The 17,747-nt window shown below is 52.9% G+C and overlaps 2 protein-coding genes across 6 annotated transcripts in view; one reads left to right on the top strand and one right to left on the bottom strand.

Moving 5' to 3' along the window:
• FCHSD2 (FCH and double SH3 domains 2) overlaps window positions 1-4,032 on the top strand; it is a 300,576-nt gene extending 296,544 nt beyond the window's left edge. For all 4 annotated transcript variants that reach the window (XM_030836180.3, XM_030836179.3, XM_060303660.2 and 1 more), the window contains one exon: window positions 1,958-4,032. In XM_030836180.3, the coding sequence (XP_030692040.2) occupies window positions 1,958-2,041 (84 nt within the window). In that variant the 3' untranslated portion in view covers window positions 2,042-4,032. The remainder of the gene's footprint in view (window positions 1-1,957) is intronic.
• ATG16L2 (autophagy related 16 like 2) overlaps window positions 1-17,747 on the bottom strand; it is a 33,761-nt gene that overhangs the window by 10,412 nt on the left and 5,602 nt on the right. The window contains exons 5-18 of one of the 2 annotated variants that reach the window (XM_060303662.1): window positions 17,282-17,533; window positions 17,096-17,161; window positions 16,657-16,770; window positions 15,222-15,284; window positions 14,506-14,614; window positions 14,005-14,110; window positions 13,460-13,514; window positions 13,209-13,371; window positions 12,874-12,945; window positions 12,641-12,761; window positions 12,227-12,332; window positions 11,405-11,554; window positions 11,149-11,196; window positions 10,941-11,042 (exon numbers count right to left, since the gene is read on the bottom strand). In XM_060303662.1, coding sequence (XP_060159645.1) covers window positions 10,941-11,042; window positions 11,149-11,196; window positions 11,405-11,554; window positions 12,227-12,332; window positions 12,641-12,761; window positions 12,874-12,945; window positions 13,209-13,371; window positions 13,460-13,514; window positions 14,005-14,110; window positions 14,506-14,614; window positions 15,222-15,284; window positions 16,657-16,770; window positions 17,096-17,161; window positions 17,282-17,533 — 1,527 coding nt within the window. Of the gene's footprint in view, window positions 1-10,329; window positions 10,595-10,940; window positions 11,043-11,148; window positions 11,197-11,404; window positions 11,555-12,226; window positions 12,333-12,640; window positions 12,762-12,873; window positions 12,946-13,208; window positions 13,372-13,459; window positions 13,515-14,004; window positions 14,111-14,505; window positions 14,615-15,221; window positions 15,285-16,656; window positions 16,771-17,095; window positions 17,162-17,281; window positions 17,534-17,747 lie in introns of those variants that run through there. The other variant, XM_030836182.2, reaches the window with a different exon arrangement.

Raw genomic sequence — 17,747 nt, 5'->3', positions numbered from 1 at the left:
TCCAAGGTCATAACTTTCGCATGCTAATCTAGTGCATATTTGCAATTTTATTTTCCTAGACCCCCTTATCAGCATTTGACACAGTTCTCTGAACCACTCACTACCTTTGGCTTTGTTCATTCAGCAGATATTGAGTGCCTTGTTAAGGACTTGGTTCTTGATCCTAAAAGTTTAGGAAGCTATTGTAAGATTGTAAGCAGGACAGTGATATGACCAGTTGTGCATTTTTAAAACACTACTATGGCAGCTAAGTGGAGGATGAATGGAAGGTGATAGAATGGACACAGGGAGCCGTTAGGAGGCTGGAGCAGTGGTCCAAGCAAGAGGGGACAGTAGTGTGGACTAGCGGGTAAGAGCGTGAATGGAGAGAAGTGGACCTGTTTGTTCTACCACACTTTCCTGGTCTGCTTTCTACTTCCTGGCCCTTCCTTTTTGTTACTGAGTCCAAGCTCACTCTTTTCACCGCAGGACAGGCCAATAAATCGGGAGACGAGGTATTGAGGCAAAGAATAGCGACTTTACTTGGAAAGCCGGCAGACCAAGGAGATGGCAGACTAGGGTCCCCAAAAAACCATCTTGGATGCCTGTTTCTTTAGAGGTGGAGGAGGAGGTGAGGAAGTAAAGTTAGGCCATTAGTTTTGCCTGCTTGGCCAGCATGGGGAGGGGATGTGTTAATTTCTTCTTTTCTGCAGCCTTTCACAGGTGGGCAGGGTCAGATTGTCTCCCTGTGAGCTGAACAAAGGCACTTTAGTTTAACATTCAGGCAGAGGGGCAGGGTTCCCTGAGGCAGGCCACTATGTATGATTATAATAACAAAAGCAACGAAAAGCAAAGGTTAAAGTCGAAGAAACAGATCCAACACAGAGTCAGAATTGGCTCTTCCCTGTTATATTTTCATTGACCTTTGCGGGCTTCTCTGCCTCTATCCATCTCTGTTGATGCTTCTCAGGGTTCTTTCCACGGGCTGCGTCTCTTAAAGTCATTAGAGTCACTCTCTGAGTAATCTCATCTACTCCCAAGGCTTTGATAACCATTTATTTACTGACAACTCCCAGATTTATAACTGCCAATCCAGTCTCTTCCCTGAGCTTCAGACTTGTGGAAATCTCAGTGTGTATGTACCAAAACCCCCAAAACTCAGCAAAACACGAGTTAATTATCTTCCCTCCCAGACATACTCCTTCTCCCATATTTCCTGTCCTGGTGAGTGGTACCCCCATCCTGCCAGTGCTCTGCCATCACTTGTGACACCTCCCTGACCCTGCCTTCCACAAAGAGTCATCACAAGTCCTGCCAGGTTTACCTTGGAGACAGCTGTCAAGTTTTTCCACCCTCTGCTGCCCCACTGCCCGAACCCTAGTGCAGGCCAACATCAGCTTTCTTTCAGACCACCACAGGAGTCTCCAAAACTCACCTGTATTCTCGCCCACCACCGTTTTCTTCAAACTTTTACCTGAGTCATCTTTTCACACATCTGATACTGCTGTTTAAAATCCACCAAAGATTCCTCTTTGCCTACAGAATAAAGCTCCGATTTTTAAATATGGATTAATGAGGCCCTTCATGACTTACCCCCAGCCTACCTCTCTAGTCTTCTCTCGTGCAACTCTCCTTCCAAGACATGTTGAAAGGTTTTCAGTTCTCCAAGCATTGCTCTCTCGCTTTCAACTCTAGGCCTTTGCTTTGGACGAGGCTTTTAGGGCTACAAAGACTCTTGTGCCCGTGAGGACTTCAGCCTAGGCAAGAACCTGAATCATGAGTTTCACATTTCATCCAGAACAATAGGTCCTTCTCAGTGTAAGAAGTTGTGAAAATTAAGTTGAAAGCACATGCTTAGAGCATTTCTGAGAGCCCTGGGGTGCCCATGTCCTTGGGTAAATGACTAGTTGGGGTTTGGATGCTTCAGGCACTGAATCAGGAAGCTGACTGACAATCCATGTGATGGTTTCCTGCTCAGGTCCGGGCAGCTCCCCCTCCACCTACGCAGAACCACCGAAGGCCAGCAGAGAAGATCGAGGATGTGGAAATCACACTGGTGTGATGATGGCTTTGCCCGTCCGTTACTGCTACAATCAAGGCCAGGCTTAGAGTTTGGCCAGTCTTGTTTTTTAGGCACCTTTGCATGATGATGACTCGAACAGAGCAAAAACAAGGAGGATTATATGTGACTGGGTGGCCTGGTAGACTCCTCCCATGTTTTGAATATTTTGTGCCTTTTTTTGTTGTCATTTTCTATGTCATCTCTCCTACCACAGCACAAATCCTAGAGGGCCCTAGAAGCACAGAGGGGGACAGCCCTCTTGCCTAACAGTGGCCCGTTTTTGTATGAGACTCAAGACCAGGCCTCGATCAGGGCACAGTCACAGAGATACTGATCATGTGCACTCGTACAGTATATTACTGTGGCCACAAGGATGTGGCAAAGATTCTCATCTTTCTTCAAGTGGCTTCTGCTCATCTGATTGAGTTTAATCAGATCACATTGGCTACATAAGGAAGCAGGAGGAGGGATTTCAGGAGAGGCTGGCTCCTCCCCACAGTTAGTCCCCAAATTGAGAAACTGAAACCGTATTGGAAAAAAATGGACTGCCCTGAGTTTAGCACCAATTGCATTAATGCACATCTCTTCCACAACTAACAGATTTAAAACAATAACAGTGTCCTTTGTATTAATATTTATGCCATTCATTTAGTATTAGTGGAGCTAACATGGAGGGGCTGAACTAGTAGCCGAATCTCATCCCATCACATAGACTAATAGAAAGGAGGCTGTGGCAAAAGCAGAAATGGAGCTTCCAGATCTGAAATGAGCCAATTTAATGTTCTTTTTATATTTGGGTATTTTTCATTTTAATTTTTGCAGCGTATACTATTCTGACCAGTATCCTTAGAATCTGAACGTCTAGATAAACTGGGGACACATACTTGCCTTGTCGAGCTTCTCTACTGGGGAGGCCTCTAGAATTATTTTATTCCCAAGCCAGTCCACTGGCCCAGGCAGCCACCCACCACATAAAATGCAGCTTCCCAGGTCCAACTGACCTGACATTTCCTTGGGAGGAAGAACCTGTGGCTCATGGAAACCAGCTTCCTGTGAAGGACTAAAGGATTCCACAGGTGCAAATTGACAGGTTCTCCACGTCACAGGGAGAGCCAGGAGTAGCCTTCTCTGCAGGCTAACAAACCCATAGCCGCAGGCGTCCCAGAGTAGGCCTCCGGCGGCCCTCCACCTCCTATGGAAGATAGGGAGTGCATTGCTTAGGGACTAAGGGATGTTTGTCAGTTGCTTTTTTTTTTTTTTTAAATCAAATTTGTAGAATTTAATTCGAAAGTTGTCTTACGCTTTGAAAATGCCATCCCTCCTAAGAATCTAAAAACGTGAAATGCTCGCCAAATGTCCCCATGGGATTTTTGACCAAAAGTAAGGTCAGAGCTGAAAAAATTTTCAGTTAGTCATTTGATCACTTCAGTGACAGTACCCATTGATGAATCTTCTCCGTGATTTGAGGATTTTTGTTTTTGTTTTTTGCTTCTTAACCTGTTGATCTATTTGAGGTCTTTTTGTGTTTATCAAACTTATTCTTAAGTTTAAAAAAAATTTAAAGGGTGGGTTTTTTTTTTAAGATTTTAAAGTTTGTTGACAAGTTTAAAATCTTCAAAGCACTTTAGAAATCTTCAAAGTGCTGAAATCAGGCAATTCTTGCCACCCAGTCTTGTATTCTCTCTTTAGCTAGCAAAATTGTCCTTGAATCTGGGTTTTCCACATTCTCAGAGGGTTATTTGAAATCTTTTGTTATATTTTAAAATATTTTTTGGAAGAGCTGCTAATTTTATTTTAAAAATACAAAGTTGTAAAAATATGCCTCCTTTTTAAAAAGAACCCTTCCCTCCAGGACATGTAATCCAGTGTCACAGTGCACACGGCTGGGCTCAGAGGAAGCGCCTCTGTGCAGATGTGCTGTCTTTACAGTGGCTGTAAAAACTTTGTATTTATTATGTATAAAATGTTGAATAATAAAAAAATGGAATTAAGTTTTCTAAGTTTTACTTATAAAGAGATTTGGGTAAGCAGGCTTTTCCAAATACCCAGTGCTTCTTATAAAGACACTTCTAGGCCCTCCTTTAAACCCTACAACAGATACAGAGAGGGGGAAGTAAATTAATCCATCCATGGGACAAACAGTCCTGCATGCCACCCACCTGCTATGTGTAATACCCTGAATGCTAGAGATAGAAATAAATAAGTTGTGGTCTTGGCTCTCAAGGTTCTTTCCCAGTGGAGAAAAAAGGTATACACATGAGGACAGTACTGTGTGAGGTACTGGAAGGGCGAGGCAGAGAGTGTGCTGAGGGAGCTGAGGAGGGAGCTCTGATTCTGCAGCTGGAAGGGCGAGAGGAGGGCCACTGAGTCCCCTCAGAGGATGTGACTGCTGGCTTCTAGGAAGTGGGCACTCTGGACTACTCTGTCCTTTCCTAAACCTCCACCCTGAGTAATGAGTCAAGGGAAGGAGATTTTACTGGTCTCGGGGGTGGCTAGAGGATTCCAGGTGAAAAGGTGAGTCCCTCTGGCTGCCAGCCGGCCCAGTGAGGACGAGAGGTCAGCCTGTTTGGGGAGGGGCCCCACAGCCCTCCTCTTCCAGAGCTGTGCATGTGCTATATGTATTCTTCCAGACGTTTTCTGTGCATAGAACTCATATGCACACACTGCCTTTTTATATGTGAGATTATATAATACATTTAGGTTTACCTCATTCTTTTTGAAGGCTGCATTATATTCCACTGTTCAGATATATCATAATTTAAACATTCCTACAGTGATGGATGATGAGGTTGTATCCATCCATTTGCTATTCGAAAGTTGAAATGAACACCTTTGTACATAATTCTTTAAAAATTTGTTCCAGTGAAAATATTGGGTAAATTCCTAAATACGTAACTTGAGAGTCAAAAAGGTATGTGTGTATTTAATTTTGTTAGATGTTGCCAAATTGGCCTCCAAAATGACCGTATCCGTTGACACTCCCACCAACAGCGTAGAAGACAACATGGACTTTGGAGTTGGAAGGTCTGAGTTAAATCCTGCCTCCCACTTGACAGCTGTGGAACCCAGCTTCAGTGTCCCCATCGGAAACATGAGAATAATGCTGTGGATCCAAGGACATGTAAAGTGTGCAGCACAGGGTGGTCCCCACAAGCATCCCTCACCATCACTTCGCCCACCTTCAGCGGCCTCCCCTACAGAACTGCTCCTTGCTATCCTTCCAGCCTCCTAGTAACACAGGGCTCTCATGAGGCCCAATGGAAAGAGTGGGTGTGAAAATACTTCACCATAAATATGGTAAGGACTATCAGTGCACATTTAATATCTCTTCCATCTCTTGCCTTCCCCTGCTAATGAAAGCTGCTCGCATTCAAGACTACTGTTGGCCCCAGAGGCCTGGTCTGTGACCAGCGGACGGAATTAAGCTAATCATCCCACCCCTGTATCATAGCTACATTGGGGCCTCCTTCATCACAGGAACTAAAGGTAAGGCAGCTGAACCAGGTTCGCAGCACATCACCTAGATCCCTTTCCTCTGACCCACCACCCCAGCCCACATCCACAGGCAGACAGAAGCAACTGGGAGGATATCCTCTGGCCGCAGCCCTGCCACCGCTTGATGGACGCCCTTTCCACTGGGCTGCCACAACCCTGGCTTTAAAAGAAGTAGAATGAGATGATTTCCAAGAGCTTATCCAACTCTTATGTTCTAGATAAGTTCAGTTTCTAGATGCAGAGTGAGAACATCACACAAAAAGGTCACAATATTTGAGAACAGACTTTACGAACACAGAGACTTCTCAGGATGGCCAAAAGTTGAAAATTCAAGCCACTGAACTCTCCACTGGGACAGAGCAAACTGTCCTCTGGGTTGTGGTCACACCCGGGCTGCACTATTCACTCACTGCCCAACAAGCCTAGCCAAAGCTTTCAGTTGTGAATCATTTCCTAACCTTCTGAGGGGCCTTGTAACAAAATCTGGCTGAATCTTTGCATTTAATGCTCGTTATGAAGCTGTTTTTCATGACTAAAATACGTTACAGAAATTTTAGTTTAGAAGGGAGAGAATTGTAATTTGTCCTGAAATCCTACAACTTAACCAGTATAAGTTTCCTCCTAGATGTTCCCTGTGTTTGCTGTTACTGCTTGATCTGCCAAGAACCCCGTGAATGCCAAAGAGCATCTTGTTTCTGGACCATTTTCCCCTGGTCCCACTGGCCAAAAAAACAAATGCAGCATTTCTGCTGTGTCTGTGTCAGAGAGCCCTGGTCTGGGAATATTTTCCTGGAATGTTATCCTGAAACAGCAGAAATGAACACACCTCTTAGGGTTCACACCTCTTCCAGACTGTGTGCTCAACACCTAAGCATGTGTTTTGTCACCCACTTGCTCCTATGAGGGGCAGGGGAAGAGCCTGGTCAAGAGGCCTGTATTCAAGTCCCCGGGCTGCCTCGATTACCTGTGCCCTTAGGGTCATCCCTTCACCCCTCTGGGCTTTCCTCTTCTTGTCTCTAAAGTGGGAACGAGAAGACAATACAAACTTCATAAGACCCAGGGGGATCAAATAAGATAATGTACAGATAAGCTGAAAATATTTTTGACTAGTGGATGTGCATCTGTAAGAAGAAAACTACCTGTACCAGACACGTCACATCGCATCTCACAGATGGGTCCATACCTAGTGCCACCAGGATTCCTCCAGAGAACGATGGGCCAGGACCACCTCTATTTGTTCAGTCAGCAAACTTACTGCCCCAGGCCACGTTCTGGGCATTGAGACATAAGTGACTCAGTTCCCATCCCTGTCACCAACGGGCTCACATCTGGTGGGGGTGATGTGGGAGCAGCAGTTTCAAGCCAAGGTGCCTCTCCCAGGACAGGGAGATGACCAAGGGGCAGTAGGACCCCAGAGCAAGAGCCTCTGTCATTTCTCCCTCTCAAGCTTCAGGCAGGTAGAGGAGGTGGTACCCATGCCTGTACCACAGCCCCAGGGAAGAGCCTGGATCACCACTGGTGAGGTGCAGAGCCATGGAGCAGGGAGAGTCTCACGGACGTGGAAACTCTCCCCACTGTGATTCGCCCAAGTTCTCTCAGGAAGGTAACTGGGAGTAGAACCTAGAACCTGGCCTCCAGAAGACCAGGCCAGCAGCTCTCTGCAGAGCCTAAGTCCAGTTTTTAGAAAAGAGGGAATCGGGGGCCTGGATTCTTATCCCTGCCCTGCTGTGTGACCCTGGTCCCTCTCTGGCCCTCAGTCCATATGCACAGCAAGGGTGACACTTTTGACATTAGGGAAAAAACTCAGGCAGGCAGCCCCTGCGTACTGAACACCTGAGTAGCAACTATTGAAAACCTGGAGAGAACCGGAAGCTCAGAGCGTTTTTTTTTAAAAATACATCTTTGTTGGAGTATAATTGCTCCACAATACCTGTTAGTTTCTGTTGCACAACAAAGCGAATCAGCCATATGCATACACATGTCCCCATATCAGAGTGGTTTTAAGCACAGGGTTCTATCCCTGCCCCCTCTGCTGCCCGGGACTGCAAAGACTAGAGGTGCAGCCTTCCCAGCTGGCACCCCTCTGAGCTCTTCCCCTGCTTGGCCTTTGCCAACCCTTTTCCCCACACTTGCCTCATTCCCTGTAATGCCCAGCCTGTCTCTGGCCTTCCAGACTTGCTCCTCCAGGAAGCATTCCCTCCATGTAAGTTAAGGTGTGCATGTGCTCCCTGAAGTGAGGCAGGCATGTGCTAGCAGATCTGCCCCATGAAGAAAGGAAGGCTTAAGGGGAGTAAAGGGGTCAGTCCCAGGAGTTGAGTCATATAATTTCCTGAGCTCCTTTTCTGCATTCTCTAAGCAGTCTGAATTCACTGCAGTCCTGTGAGGTACTTGCCCCAGATGATGTAGCTGGTTTAACAGCCTCCCAGGATTCAAGTTCACCTCCCTCCTGCGGCCCTGCATGTCCCTCAGTTCAAAGGACACTAACCGCCCCCCAGGCTCAGGCCTAGGCACCCAGGGCCAGAATGGAAAAAGAGAAGCAGGGAGGGATTTAGTTTAGACAGAAAGCTAGAATCACCTACCCGATGGAGGCAGTGGGCACACTGCTGGAGCACAGCGGGTAATGCCCTGCAGCTCTGCCTAACTGGGAGCGCAGATTTGCTGACATTTTGTTTAAAAAAAAAAAAAAAGTATGACAAGAGTCACAATCCTGCTGTGCCAGCTGTGATGATCTCATATCACTCACCCTCTCTGAGCCTCAATTTTCTCATCTGTGAAAGAGACACCTACATCACAAGGTGGTTGGGAGGAACAAGATACTGGATAGAAGGCACAGGGCCTGACGCAGCTCAGTAACGGTGGCTACTGGAAGCTTTGGTCTTTCTGGCCGTGAATCCCAGGAGGCGGGAGAATGGCCTTGGCAGACCTAGGCAGCTGGTGACTCCTGGTGGCCGCTGGGAGCCAGGGCATGAGGGCCAGACCTTCAGCAGTCTTAGATTCAAAAGATCCTGGACTCCTAGAGTCTTTGACTGTTAGACTTGCTGAGTCCTCAAATAAGAGAATTTAGTCACTTATGAACATTCCCTGAGGCTTTCTCTGGCTGAGGCCTGATCCCAGGGAATACTTTGCTCCCATCCTGGCCTCTTCCAAGAGCTTCCTGACTGAGATGGAGGGAGGCAGACACAAACGGGGGTGGGGGTGGGGCACAGAGATGGAGGAGGCTCCTAGCCAGCCTGGCAGGTCAGGAGAGGCTCAGGGATCCTGAAGGACAAATTTGAATTAGGAGTTGGGAGGGAAGAACATTCTGGGCAGAGAGAAAATCACACGCAAGACACATTCAGAGTAGCAACAAAGTGAAGATGCAGCTGAGGCCAGCAGGCCACATCCTGAGGGTAAGGAGTTTCTCTGCAGGCAGTGCAGAACTTCAAAGGGTTGGACGTATGACCACAACACCTTAGAAAGTCACTCTGGCCATGGCAAGGAGGGAACTAGGTGGAGACAGCAGGTCGAGGACAAGGTGGCCTGCAGTGGCAGCAGGAATGGAAAGGAGAGTTAGACGCAACAGCCCCACGCCTTGGTGCCCAAGAAGTGGGGTGTGAGGGGAAGAGACGCTTATGACAGGGATAGATGATGCCTAGGAGGCAGCTGGGTATGTCACCCATAGCTCAGGGGACAGCTGGGCCGAGGGCAGTGAGTGAGCTGGGATCAGCAGAGTGTAGATTTGGGTATTCAGCCAACACTTAAACAGCCTTTGTCACGTGCCAGGAACTTTACAAATACTGATGCATCGAGTCCTTCCAACAGTCTTTGAGGTAGATACTGCTATTTTTCCCATTTTACACAGGAGGAAACTATGGCACAAAGACATTAAGTAACTTGCTCAAAATCATTCTGCTACTAAATAGCAGAGCAGAGATTCAAACCCAGACAGTCTAGCTGCAGAGTCCTGGCTCTTAGCTCTCTCCTGCCCATCCTGGAAATAGTCTGCAAAACGCTGGGACTCAGGAGAGACACTGTAAGGTAATAAAGGAGGCTGAGAGTTCTAGAGTAAAGCCTTGAATCTCAACTGCGCGGACCCCCAGAGGTCAGCCCCTACCACTCAGGGACAGAAGTCCCCTTCAACACCTGGTGACTGGCAATGGCCGTCCCACTGACCCTCCTCCACGCCCCAGGTTGGGGAAGGGAATGGGAGTGCCCAGGTTCCACCCTATTGGGTCTGCCATGTACTCCAGATGCTTGTTGTGTGGCTTAAATCTGATGCTGATGTAAGCGAGGCCCAGGCCCAGCCCACGGATGTCCTCCCCGCCACACAAGGGGTCTGCCTCTGGGGCAAGAATGCGGCCCCGGTCTAAAGGCAGGCCTGTTGTACCGAGTACTTGACATCACTCTGGTTTTTCAGGATCCTTTCCACAGGGCCCCTCTCGGCTGTCTCCCCTGCTCCCTCCTCAGAATTCACACGGCCCCTCCTCAGCCTCGGTCTACTCTGGGTGTCTGAAACAGAAGGGCCCAAGGACCAGGACCAGCTTAGACCGAGGATGAAATTTCCACTGCTCCAAAAGCCACTGTCCTTTGCTGCCTCTGGGCCTTTCTTCATGCTGTCAGCACAGAAGGTGGGCCAGCTCTGCCCAGCTCTGTGCGGGGGGGGGAGGAAAGGGAGCCCAGCCTGGGTCTCCCTGAGCCTCCACCCAAAGGCTTCCCTGTTCCCTGAATGCTGCAAAGAGGCAAGCAGACGCCAGTTTAAATGTAATTTTTTTCCACTTTTGCCAGAGATAAAAAAACAATACAGTAATCCCCCCCAACCCACACTTTGTTTTTAAACAAACAGGCCAGGTCCTGCCAGGCCTTCTTACCCACTAAATGCCACCCCCATCCCTGCACCCCTACTGGCCCTGGAGCCTCTGGGGCAGTGGGAAGCTGTCCTCCAGCTTCAGGCTTTGGACTAGAGCTCCAGCTCAGGCAGGGGAGTCGTGGCACTAGTGCCAGAGCACAACCTTCCTGGCTTGGTCCACGCTCACCACGTGGCTCCCAGAGTAGCACCACGCCACAGCATTGACGGCAGCGCTGAGGAGAGGGAGAGGCAGGCTTCAGGGGGCGTCCACTGCTGGGCTCTGCCCCTCATTACTGGACCTGGGCATTTTGAAGCCCTCTCTGAGCCCATCTCCTCACCTGTAAAATGGGCTCAGAGGGCTGTGGTGAGAGCAGACCCAGGTGCACATGGGAAGACACCTTGTGAACTATGAAGGGCTCAGGTGGGGGGGCAGGGAATGGAAGGTACGGGACAAGGGCTGGGGGTTCCAGGATGCCCAGCATGTCAGGACCTGGAATCAGCTTAGCAGGACTGGGGCAGGGCCGGGGGTGGGGTACTGGGGCTGGGGTGGGCAGGTGGGTGGGCAGTGGCCGTGCTCACCAATGGGGTCCCCGAAGGCTACTCTCCAGTTTCCCAGTGTCTACATCCCAGATGTAAAGAGCTCCATCCCAGGAACCTGCCAGTGCGTAGCTTCTGTCTGGGCTGCAGGGGCCACAGCACAGCCAGAGAGAGGAGATTAGAGGTAAGGACACAGACACAGACAGATGGGACACACTCAGGCATGGGTGCTGTGCTCTCATGGACACACCTGAACACAGCTTTGGTCCAGTCAGAACCGCACCTGAAGCCATCAGCCCTGAGAACAGACAGGGTCGGGTCAGGATGGAGGTGGCTCAGCCAGGAACTTACGGAGCTTCCTCTCTCCGGCAAGGGCTTGGCCACCTCACCAGGCCCTGATCCAGAGGGGCCTCCAGGGAGGGCCCCCCGCTGACGGGCCTTTTACAGGGGACAAGGCCCGGCTGCCACAGCCAAAGCCACAGGACCAGTGGGCACAAAGCAGGTACCTGAACACCTGGCGGACGTTGCTGACACGCAGGTCGATGACCTTGAGCGTGTCGTCTCGGGAACAGCTGAGCAGATGCAGCTGGTCGTGGCTGAGGCTCAGGGAGGTGACCCGGCCCTGCACAGGGATGACCTGGGTGCAGCGGGGTCCCCTGAGGAGCAGGGACAAAGGCGAGGATGAGCAGCAGCCACCCTGACAAGGTGCTCCTGACAGACTAACAAAGTCCAGAGGCCCCCCCTGGTCTCAGGCCACTAAGGCCAAGGCTGACAACTAACCTCCCCCTGCAGCCAGCCCCTTCCATCAGGAACTTACTAAACCCTTGAGTCACTAAAATAAGTGCTGGGGGTGGGGGCGGGGAAGCAATGCAAGTCTGTCTTTAAATATGTGAAAGAGAGTGCAAAGGGTTTCAAAAGGCAATCTCTGCAGATGAGTAAGAAGCAGCCTGAGGCAGGCCTGGCACTGGCTCTGGCACTGGTTCCAGCACTGGCTTTTATAAACCATTCAAGCCTAATGCTGGGCTCTTAGGCTCAGAAAACAATATAACTTTTGTTCCTTTTGACTAAAAAGTGGTGATTATATGGGAAAAAAGAGATTCTCCATCTTGGTTGGCAAGACCCAGGCAGGGTCCCTTGGTTGGACCGAGGGCCAATAAGAAGGAGACAGGTCTCCAAGGGCAGCTGAGCCTTCAAGGGGCCGAGCCCAGCACAGAGGCCACCAGAGCCTCGCTTCCCCAAGGTACCCTCAGCAGCTCCATGGCTAGAAAAAGGAAGAGAATACAGAAGCCCTGCCCCCACCTCCACTACCCACAGCCTGCGCCTATCACCTGCTGTCCCAGAAGCGGATCTTCTGGTCATTGTGACCACTAATGATGACATGGTCCCCACACACCACATCATTACAGTAGGAAAGGACATTGATGGTCCTGGAACCTAGGGACCAAGGAGTAGAGCCCCAGCCTCAGAGAAGGGTTATCAGGAGCCAACCCACTGGATGTATGGAGAAGCTGAGGCCCAGAAGCCCCAGAGGTAAGGTGTCCTCCCAAAACTATAACCCAGGTCCCCTGTTTCCCAGCCCAAAGCCTGAGGTCACCTAGAAACCAGGGAAAGCATCATCGATGGGGGGACAGAAGAGGGGCCAAATGCCTGTAAATCTTGAAGCCACTCCCAGAGAGCAGGCTGAGGTCCCCCATAGCCTGGCAGGGTCCTGGCCGTTGGGAAAGGGGAGGGTTGGGCCTCACAGTAGGCTCGGCCGAGGTCCCACTCCTTCACTGTCCGGTCCCGGCTCCCGGTCACCGCCTGATGCATCGTTAGCTTGAATTTGGCAGCTGTTACCTTGTCTGTGTGTCCAGATAGTGTCTCCTGCCACCATCCCAGATATGCATCAAGGGTATGGCCAAGACCCCATAACAAACCCCTCCAGGCCCAAGGCATGACCCCTGACCCCCAGGCTGCCTCCCCAGTCAGGCCTCACCTTGGACTGTGCCTCCCCAACCTTCCAAAGCTGGGCGGCCTTATTGTAAGTAGCTGCCAGTACCTGGGAGCCCTGGGGAGATAGGAGGGGAAAGGATAGGTCCTGAACCTGGGCCTGGCCAGAGGCAACTGCAGGCCAGAGAGCTAGGGTCAGGGCTGCCTCAGAGCTTCCCCCAGCCCAGGTCACCCAGGTAGGCAGGGGAGAATCGAGGCCCAGGGAGGAGGATTGTGTAGGAGCTCTAGGATACCCGTGATGTTCCCTCAGGCCCCAAAGCCCCCACCTGCCCAGTGTGGAAACTGGGGGAGGGACATCCTATGCCCCCCAGGTCCTCTTACCGAGGGGTCAAAGTCCACACTGGTGATGCTGCCGCCAGCTCCTTCAAGGGTCTGGTTGGCCTCCAGGCGCCCTGGGGGGACCAGGAGAAGGGACAAGTGAAGTGAAGTCACTAATCTCACGAAACAGAGGCGCCTGGACTGTGAGTGGGAAGATGAATCTCTCCTAAATTAGAGAACAGAAGTGCTGGGCCTGTTCTTGGGGGAGCGGCCAGGGTTGGGGGGTGGGTGGGGGGTCTAGCTGGAGGCTGCACCTTCCTGAACTGCCAGCAGAGGGCCCCGGGGGGCTGCAGGTCATCTCGCGGATGTCTGGAAAAGACCAGAGAGAAGGGACTGTCCCTAGGTCACACGGCAAGCCAGAGCCAGGCCAGCTGGAGACTCACCTCCTCCAGGAAGCCTCTGGGAGCCAGCTCTCACTCCCCAGTACACCCCCCACTACAGAACACAGAGTAGATAGCTAACATCTGCCTCACGACTGAGTTCTGAGGGCTCAGTGGCACTAGAAGAGGAGGTGGCCTGGTGGGGGGGCCCAAGGGACATGCTCAAGGGCCTGTCCCTGTAGAACCTCGTGACATGGTGCCTCCACCACCCCAACAGGGACCATCTGAGCTCAGCCCTCCCCACCCCGCAGGCCTCGACTTCAGGAAGTGGGAGGCTCTGCCCTTCTTAGGAGCAGTGAGCCCAGAACTCTTGCCGCTGCCCACAAGAATGTCCCAGGTGAGGAAACGCAAAGACTCAAGACCCTTCCCACCAAGGAGCAAGCTGAAGGTGAGGCTGGCCTGTGGGCAGGGACCCTCACCTCCCACGACATTCCAGAGGAGGATGAGGCGGTCAGCCCCTCCAGTGGCCAGGAGGCTGCTACTGGGGCCAAAACGAACAGCATTGACCTCGGAGAGGTGGGCATCCTGTGGGGAAAAGGGGAGGTCGGTGCCCCTGGTCCTTGCCACACACACCTCTTTGCTCACGCGCACAGCTCTCTGTCACGCATTCTTGCACACATCAGGTCTCTGTTCGAACACTGAGTTTCAAACTCAGCCCCACCAGGGCTCATCACCTCTGACTGGACCCCTGCAGCAGCCTCCCGCCATGTTCCCAGTACTCCACTACCTGGCCTCCTGGTCTCCCGGCCTCCTGTCTCTCCCTCATTATAAAATGCCGAAGGGCTCCCACCACAAGCTGTGGGAGGAAAACTCCTGCTCCCAGTGAGGGGCCCATCCTTGCTTCCCCAGCCTCCTTGGACCACTCCTGGGACCTGCACTCCCATATCGTACCCCATGCACTTGGCCCAGCTCCTCCTTACCAGCACATCCTGAGCTCGGGTAGGAAGTCGGGCGGCCACACACACAGGGATGCTCTGGTATCGCTGCTCAGGGGCTCCCCCAACTGAGTGGCCTCTCCTCTTCTTGAAACTGCAGGAGGGGGTCAGGAGGGCATTCAGCAAGGCCTCTGACACGGGAGCCTCGAGCTCTCCTGAAGCAGCAACAACAGGAAGCAGACACGGAAGGCAGCAGAACATGGCCAGGAGGTGCAGCAGGCACGGTCCCCACCAGCCTCTGACCCAGGAGTCAATGTGGAGACAGTAGGGGCACCAAGACAGGCACACAGGCAGGGCAGGGTTGGTGGTGGATGCAGAGAAACCTCGGAGCAGGGTTTCAGTCCTGGCCTGGCCACTGCTTGGCACTGTGACCCTGAACGAATCCCTGACATTTCTGAACCTCCATTTCCCAAATGAGTAGTAGCTCCTTTCTGGCCTCAGGCTGGAGCTTTTGGTCCCCTGTGATGACCCAGGATGAGGGCCAGAGCCTGGAAGATAGCCAGGCAGGGGCTGGGAATGAGGCCATGCACCCAGCTCCTGCCTCTGGGACTCAGCAGAGACTCACACACAGAGTGCTGGGCAACATACGGAAGGACACACTGAGACACATACACAGCCCAAGCCTGGGCTCCAGGAGCCTGACACACGCATCCAAGGGGCCCAGCACCTTCACACACATGTTGGTGCACACACACACTTACTCCAGAAGCCCCTTCACCACATCCACACAGCGGGACAACGTCAGGGAGGTGGCGGAGGCAGACCTGGGGCAGAATTGAGAGAGATGTGCTAAGGGACTGGCCGGTGGCTGTGCAGACAGCAGTCATTCATCCCTACACTCTTGAGCCTGGACAAGAACTTTGCTCCTCCAAGGCCAAGAGAGCACGATGACCCAGAGGAGTCCCAGGAAGATGGAGGAAGGGAGGGATTTGGAATGAAGTCTCCCAGTTTCACCATGATGGTTAAGACCTGCCTCACCACCCAAGTGCCCCCCAACAAAATTTCATGGGAGGCTGAGCTGGGGCCTATGGAAGGGGGTGAAGGTGCCCCCAGGCTGAGAAAGCACAAGGCTGGGAGCAGGGGCTGGGAAACCTAGATCCCAAAAATACCCAGGAGATCATGTGTCCTGAGATGACCTGGCCCGCCAGGGCTAAGGCTTTGGGGACTGCATCTCATGCCCCTCCCCAGGGTTCCTTCACTACCCTGAGGCCTGGACACCAGCGACCTGCAAGAGAAGGCTGCAGGGGCTTCCCTGGTGGTGCAGTGGTTAAGAATCCGCCTGCCAATGCAGGGGACACGGGTTCAAGCCCTGGTCTGGGAAGATCCCACATGCCGCAGAGCAACTAAGCCCGTGTGCCACAACTACCGAGCCTGCGCTCTAGAGCTCGTGAGCCACAACTACTGAGCCTGCGTGCCACAACTACTGAAGCCCGCGCGCCTGGAGCCTGTGCTCCGCAACAAGAGAAGCCACCGCAATGAGAAGCCCACGCACCGCAACGAAGAGTAGCCCCCACTCGCCGCAACTAGAGAAAACCCACGCGCAGCAATGAAGACCCAATGCAGCCAAAAATAAATATTTTAAAAATTTAAAAAAATGAAAGGACTGGAGGAGAGCTTACAGGCTGGGGAATGCGGGGAGGGCAGTCTCAATGCCAGGCAAATCAAGACAGACGGGGCAGACTGGGGGTGAGGGGCATCCAAGGACTGAAGCCTCAATCAGGTCCCACCCATATGAGCTCCCATCTACACATGCTTCACAGGCATTCAGGTACGCTTACCTAAGCTTGTACACACATATGCTCTGACGTCCCTGTGTATGCACACACATGCCTGTGACAGCTGAACCCTGGACCTTGCCAACAGGTTCCCTCCTGGTCACACCCTTTCACCAGCCTGACATCCCACCCCCAGAGCTCTGGTCCTGGTAAGGAGAAAAAGGGGGTGAGGACAGAGGTTGGGGTCCCGGAGGCGGCACTGACCCTAAGTGGCTCCAGGCACTGGAGGTCAGATCTGTCCTGGGGTCCAAGCTGTACCCCAGTCTCTTCTCAAGCCCCCTCTCAACCCAAGAGCTGGCCCAAGGTCCTAGAGGAAGACTCTGGGATGGGACCCAGCTCAGAGCTGTGGGACAGTGCTCACCTGAAGGGCCTCTTCCATTTCTCACCAGCCTCACTCTCCAGGAACGCTGGCTCAGCTGCCAGAGCCAGAGTGTCTGCTTCCTCTCTGATCCCATCGCCTAATGTGTCTGGGCTCCTGGGGGAGAGAATTAAGCTCAGAATGGCTAAGGGACCAGGCCAGCCCCTCCGCGCCACGGTGAGGATGTGCAGACCCAGAGGTGAGGGTGTCCCCGTGGACGCACGTGTGGCAGGCACAGGTGCTGGCTCCTACGACCACACGTGTCTGCACGTGTCCTGGGCTCGTTCTGCCTGGGGGCCTCGGCACCGCGGCTGTGCACACTTGCAGTAAGGTGCACCGGTGGCCGCAGGCAGGTGGGGGCGGGGTAGAACTGTAGCGGCCACGGGGCAGAGCCCGCGGCAGAGCCTCGGCAGGCAGGTCTCAGGCGCATCCTCATTCTTACTCGCTTATGCTCACTGTCCGCTTGGCTGCCTTCTTCAGCTCCTGGGACACCCGCGCCTGTTTGGCCCTGGGACAGAAAAACCTCCTGAGAGTCGGGTCGCTCCCGTGCCCGGAAGGCAGGGCCGGCCCCTCCCCGGCAGGCCACGCCACCACTCACGTCCCCGAAGGGCGGGCCCAGCGCTCTCACCTCTCGCGGCGCTCGTTGCGCAGGTTGCGCTCGGCTGCGGCGCGCGCTTTGCGCCGCACCAGCCGATCCAGCAGGTCGCGTGCCTCCTCCTCGAGCCTGCGCAGAGCCGCCTCCTGGTGCCCGACGTGCACGCGCAGCGCCTCATAGGCTGCCCGCTGTGCCGCGTTCAGCGCGCGCCGCGCATCCACCTGTCCCTCCTCCTTCTCCCGCGCCTCCTGCAGCTGCGCCACGCGGGCCTCCAGAGCTGCCAGCCTGGAGAACGCGGAGAACCTCCATCACCGCCCTGGGGAACCAGTCTTGGAGCTGGGACAAACTTGCCCCTGGCCACGCGGCCAGCCGGCCGGCTAAGCCACGTCTCCGACCAAGCCTTCTCAGTCCTGCAGTTCCTGGCCTCTGCGACCAGCCACAGGCCTGGGGGACGTTTGAGGACGTGGGAAAGCTGTCGGGCCCTTCCGGAGACCCGCGG

The sequence above is a fragment of the Globicephala melas genome, chromosome 8, assembly GCF_963455315.2.
Source record: "Globicephala melas chromosome 8, mGloMel1.2, whole genome shotgun sequence".
Classification (NCBI taxonomy): domain Eukaryota; kingdom Metazoa; phylum Chordata; class Mammalia; order Artiodactyla; family Delphinidae; genus Globicephala; species Globicephala melas.
Note: the sequence above shows the minus strand (reverse complement) of the source record. Positions and strands in the feature narration are given on the sequence as shown.